This window comes from Ovis canadensis, chromosome 3, assembly GCF_042477335.2.
Source record: "Ovis canadensis isolate MfBH-ARS-UI-01 breed Bighorn chromosome 3, ARS-UI_OviCan_v2, whole genome shotgun sequence".
Classification (NCBI taxonomy): Eukaryota; Metazoa; Chordata; class Mammalia; order Artiodactyla; family Bovidae; genus Ovis; species Ovis canadensis.
The window spans coordinates 139,088,610-139,094,104 of record NC_091247.1 but is presented as its reverse complement, the minus strand read 5'-3'; the positions used below and the strand labels follow the sequence as shown (position 1 = coordinate 139,094,104).

Genomic DNA, 5,495 nt, shown 5'->3' with positions numbered 1-5,495 from the left:
GCTTCGGGGTTTGGTGAATTATTTTGCACCAGTAATAGAGAAAATGGTATATGACCTCCAGTAAACACATGAATGGTTTACTTCCTGGAGCAGGAAGCACTTAGGGTTCGTGGGAATTCCCAGATCTTTTATGTGTCCTGGTTTCACCCTTTCTTAAATACTATCCCTTCTGAAAGTTCAGATAAATCCACATTCTGTTGAAATCTTGAAGTTTTAAAAATTCAGACTCTTGTCATCATCTTAGGTTCCTCGTGCTAGTCTTTCCTGTTACCTTCCCACAGACGGCTTGGACTTCGGTCACACTCTTGGTCTCCTAGGCATCCGCTAGAGCCCCCGGGAGCTGTCCCGTGAGGAATCACTACTGCTTTTCTTAAGCGATTCTTGGCTCCTTCTTGTCTCGAGTCTCACTCCTTCCCTCCAGCCATTCCTGCTCCTGCTGCTTTGACCCCTTTTGCACCTCAGAAAACTTTAGAATTACCAGTCTTGAGTGGTGTGTGTGGTTACGTTGGAAACCTTTCTTACAACCTTGATTGGTGTTGGGGGGTGTGCTTTTTCAAAAAGTTTCCATCTCTGCACTGAAATCCCACACAAATGTTTGGGTTTATAATGTGGCCTAGACCAGTGTTGGGGGGGGGTGTGGTTCTTTTTATTTTTTAGCATTCCTTGCGAGAATGAATGATAATGGAGAACAATTTAACAAGGTTTTTGCTTCTCTTGCAACACAATAGCTTTACTTGCCCACTTTTATGTGCACCTTGGTACTGTCAGCTCAATAGATGGTGTCCTTATGGGCAGTACTGGTACCTACAGAGAAAAGACACCTTGGTCTCTTACTTGCAAACTTTTTTCCCATCAGTCCTAGGTTAGACCCTGTCCACCCTTGCAGGGTGTTGGTTTATGAGTGCTGCAGCAGTGAGCCTAATGAATCATTTACCCAGTGGACATAAAGGACATACCAAGTGAGGTAACTTTAAATAATTGGCTTGGAGTGGCTAGTAGCTAGGAAGTGGCTTTTAGAGATACCCAAGGTTGAAAGGGTATTTTTTTAAACCATTTGCTATAGATGTTGAAAAGGTAGGGTTTGCCCTCTAAATGTCTACTCCTTCCAAATAGATGTATACAAAAAAGCTGGTTTTTTTCCCCCCGTTCCTCTACTCTGTCACCCTGTTAGAACAAACAGGGATTTATGACCCGCTCCTCATTACATGTAAAATTTGTACAAAAATATCTTCTATGAAAATGATTTGTAATCTGTAGACTTAATACCTGGGAGATGTCTTGAAATGTAAAATCCCATCCTTTGGGTTTTGGGGGTTTTTTGTTTTCTCCAAATAAATCTGATCTTTAAAGTTCACTTTAATGCTTAAGTTTCTTGATACGCATACCACATTCTGTCCACTGACAGTGTGCTCTCCACACACACACACCTTGCTGAAGTTCTCTCAGTACTCGATACCACTTTATGCAGCTGAAGTGTGGGACTACAAGCAGAATCTGTTGACTAAGGCCTCAGAACTGGAAATGATAGTATCACCTCCCCCTCCATCATTTGTGCCTGGTGTTAACTTTACCTGAGTATCTGCATCCCATTTCCTGTACTGTTTATTTTAATCGTAAGATGAAGCAGGAACTCTAGGGCTACATCTGCAGGTCCTTGAGGTGTTGTCTCTGCAAACCTGCACTCCAGTCTGGATGGGTGCTGTGTCTGCTCTCCTAGCTGCACTGTGCAGGCAGAGGGGAGTTGACAGGGTGGTCCAGGTTACAACTGAGGCCACTTTTAAAGCACCAACAGTGGGAATTTTCCAAACAGCTAGAGACAGACTGTTCATTGTTTCAAGGCAGGAAAGAGGTTAGAACAGTGGCAGAGAATCCTTAAGGTCACAAGGGGGTGGAGCATAAAAGGCACAGAAACCACAGTGGACAATTTTGGGGACTTGGAGCCAAGAGGAAGTGTGGGGTGGGAGATGGGGGAGATGGGAGCGCAGTTAAACAGGTGGCTTTCCTGGGCCAGTTCGAGCAGCAGCTCATGTAGTTTAGGGCCGGTGGGTTGACTTCCAAGTTGAGGGATAATGACTTCCAAGTTGGTTAAGGGGTGTGTGCTGTGCTGTGATCCCTGTGGGCAGGGAGGAAAAGCTCCCGCCCAGGCTGCCTGTATAGCCTGCCTCACATCTTCCAAAGCATTCATTTCAAGCCACCCTCTTCACTGTAATACTGAGGTCTGAATAAACTGATAGAAAGAAGGATGAAGATGGGAAAAGGGCTGACTGGAAAGAGGTTCACATTGGTTGTGCACAGAAAAGGCAGGGAGAAAGGAAGTCCCCGTTCTATGTCCCAACAGGGTTAAGTTCACTGGTCTGCCCCCCATCCTCAGTCAGAATGTATGGACTCTCAGAAGTCCAACTGTTGAACTGGGTTTCAAGATGGGTCAGCCCTGTCAACCTGTTGTCTTGAGCAACTGGAGGCTGCAGGTTTGGCATCAACTTGAGTCTGGCCAGGTCCCACGTGTATTCCAGGCCACGTGGCCTAGTTTCTCTTAAACAGAATTAAGCATTAGGCTCCGGATCCCAAGGCAGGGTCCCAGTAAGTGCCCAGCATTTGGTTTCTCAGGAAGTGGGAGACCTACACATCTTCTGGAAAGCTGTTGCTCAAATAAAACCTCAGTAACCGTCATAACCCCCAGGGCCACAAGTGTGGATGACAGGCTTTGCCTTCTCTCACCCCCAGTCTCACCAAAAAGAAAAATTTGGAAGAGGCAAGCTGCACTGCTCCCCGCCCAGCAGCAGCAACCTCCCAGTTGGACAATATACCCTCTGTCCTCAGCCAGGAGATCCGCCTTTGGAGATAGCTCTGCCCCTCGCCCGCCCTTCCTGGTTCCCAGAGCCCAAACCCTTCCCTCAAGTCCCCCTGACCTCTTTGTGCCAGAACAGCCTACTCTTTCGATGCCCTCCTCCTGTAATCCCATACCCCAAGGATCTGAGCACACTGCATCACAAGCATGGGATCACCCCAGACCACGGAAGAGGGGGTTCAGCCTTCCGTGCCAAGATGGGCTGCCCTCTGCATAGTTAAGGTAAGGAAAACCTGCAAGAAGGGTCAGAAGGTGTTCTTCGACTTGATTCACCTTCACTGAAACCATCCTGGTTTTTTTCTCCTCCCTTTCCCCTTTCTTTCTAAAGTTCCTCTGCTCTCAGCTGGTATGGTAGTCAGGATGCCTGGCTGGCCCCCCATGCCATCCATTATAATTTCACCCTCTCCAAGCTGCCACCTTTATTTTTTCACTCTCCACCTTCCTCAGCGTCCCTCCTGCAGCCCCCTTCCCCTGAGCTGTAAGTTCAGCTACCCATCTTATGACCCTCCCTCAATTCTTTGGCACCTCAAAATTTCCTTTTAGTGGGAATTCCCTGGTTGTCCAGTGGTTAGGACCTAGCACTTTCACTGCCAGGGGCCAGGTTTGATCTGTGGTTGGGAAACTAAGATCCTGCTAGCCAGGCAGCATGCCCCCCCACCCCCACCACACCTGCCAAAAAAGTTTCTTAGGGGTAGCAATACCAGCATGAGTGTGAGGCTCTAGCCCGGCCCACCGTTCTGGGATCCAATGAAGGATGTTTTCTCTGAGTCCCAGTCTCTCCTTTGGTACCTCTACAACCTACCCTCTTTGGTGTGCATCCCAGGGCCCAGCCAAAGACCCTAACAAATTCTGGAAGAGGAAAGATTTTGTAAGAGCTAGCCTGAGGTTCGAAAGAAGTGAGTGAATTTTCATATCTCAGTATCTCGATTACATAATCAGATCTGGCCAAAATACACTAAATGATCTTCAGCCCTACCCCTCCCCAGTAAGTTCGGATTCCTGTCCTCCGAATTCTAGCCCCTCCCCTTCTCCTAGTGCCTCCTGATCTCTTCCCTCCCCTGCTCCATTCCAATCTTTCACCCCTTTCTCCAAAGCCCAGTGACTCCTGCCGCTCTAATCTGAGACTGGCTATTGGACACCAACTCAGTCAAGAGCAGTAAGTTCAAGAGTCCCAGCCACACCTACCCCTCCCAAAGGCCAGTCTCTGGGGGCCCTAAACTGTCACCATCCACCACTTCCCAACCTCTTCCCTGCTGCCAGATTCGAATCAGGTGCTCCACTCTCTGGCAGTCAGAACCAGACTTCTCAGCCTTTGCCAAAGGCTAGATGAGCACAGAAAAGACCCGGATGAGAGACGAGCCAGTGAGGAACAGAGGGCCTTAGTGCTTGGCGTTGGGCATTGAGGCCAGGGCACTGGCTCCTCAGAATCCGCCTGACCCCCTTCCCCCACCCCGCCAGTTTTCATCATGGAAAATCCAAAGGAGCCCGCCCTCGGCCCGCGCCCTCGGCTCCTCCCTCCTCCCGACCTTCTCCCCGCCGGCTGCACGGGAGGGAGGCAGAGATGGCAGATGAGATCGCCAAGGCTCAGGTCGCCCGGCCTGGCGGCGACACGATCTTCGGGAAGATCATTCGCAAGGAAATCCCAGCCAAAATCATTTATGAGGATGACCAGTGTCTTGCTTTCCATGACATTTCCCCTCAAGCACCAACACATTTTCTGGTGATACCCAAGAAACATATATCCCAGATTTCTGCAGCAGAAGATGATGATGAAAGTCTTCTTGGGCATTTGATGATTGTTGGCAAGAAATGTGCTGCTGATCTGGGCCTGAAGAAGGGCTATCGAATGGTGGTGAATGAAGGTTCAGATGGGGGCCAGTCTGTCTATCATGTTCATCTCCATGTTCTTGGAGGTCGGCAGATGAACTGGCCTCCTGGTTAAGTGTGCTATAGGGATAATTTTGCCTTCTCTATGCAGTGATCAGGTTTGCAAGTTCCAATATGCTAAACAATTTTTTTTTTTTTGCCTGTGTATGGAGATATTGCAAAAATTATTTTAAAAACCCATACATAATAAAAGACATCATTGCATGGCCTGAAAAAAAAAAAAAATCCAAAGGGGAGGGGGAAAGAGGGAGAAACTTTCAGGAACCATTCACTGCTAAAGAACAGTGGGGAATCTGGGAATGGGAATAGATTGCGCTTCTAGAAAGACATCCCTTCCTTCCTCCTACCTTCCCCTCCAGGGCAGCAAGACTCAAACCAACCCCAGAGCCTCAGTTCCAAGAAGTGCCGATCTAGTACCAGATTCAGACACTGCAAAAATAGTGAATGAGATTAGAATGAATTTCCCTGTCCACTGGGAAGCCAGAAACTTGAGTTAAAAGTGAAGACTTTTTAAACAGAATTCTCCTAGGGAACAGGACAGGCCAGGTTCAAAGCACGGGGGTGTTTGGGCTCACTGGAGGGGCTTAGGGTTAGGGATGAGGAGTTGAACTTGACCTGGAGGTCCTCAGCTCTGAGTCCTTTGGGGGAGCATAAGTGGCATCCGAGAGAGTTCTCCCGTGGGGCAGAGGACCAGGGAAGCCTCCCCAGCGACTTGGGACACAAGTGACACCCGGTGCCTTCGTCTGAAGCCCCGATGGGA

General features: G+C 48.6%; 1 protein-coding gene across 1 annotated transcript; it reads left to right on the top strand.

The window, feature by feature from the left end:
• Positions 1–4,337: 4,337 nt before the first annotated feature.
• LOC138435744 (adenosine 5'-monophosphoramidase HINT1) lies at positions 4,338–4,939 on the top strand. Its single transcript, XM_069580732.1, has one exon. The coding sequence runs from the start codon at positions 4,410–4,412 to the stop codon at positions 4,788–4,790; it is 381 nt and encodes a 126-aa protein (XP_069436833.1). The 5' UTR covers positions 4,338–4,409; the 3' UTR covers positions 4,791–4,939.
• The last annotated feature ends 556 nt before the right edge of the window (positions 4,940–5,495 follow it).

Coding starts and splice junctions, on each gene's coding strand:
- LOC138435744 (XM_069580732.1), top strand. CDS start 4,410: ATGGCAGATGAGATCGCCAAGGCTCAGGTCGCCCGGCCTGGCGGCGAC.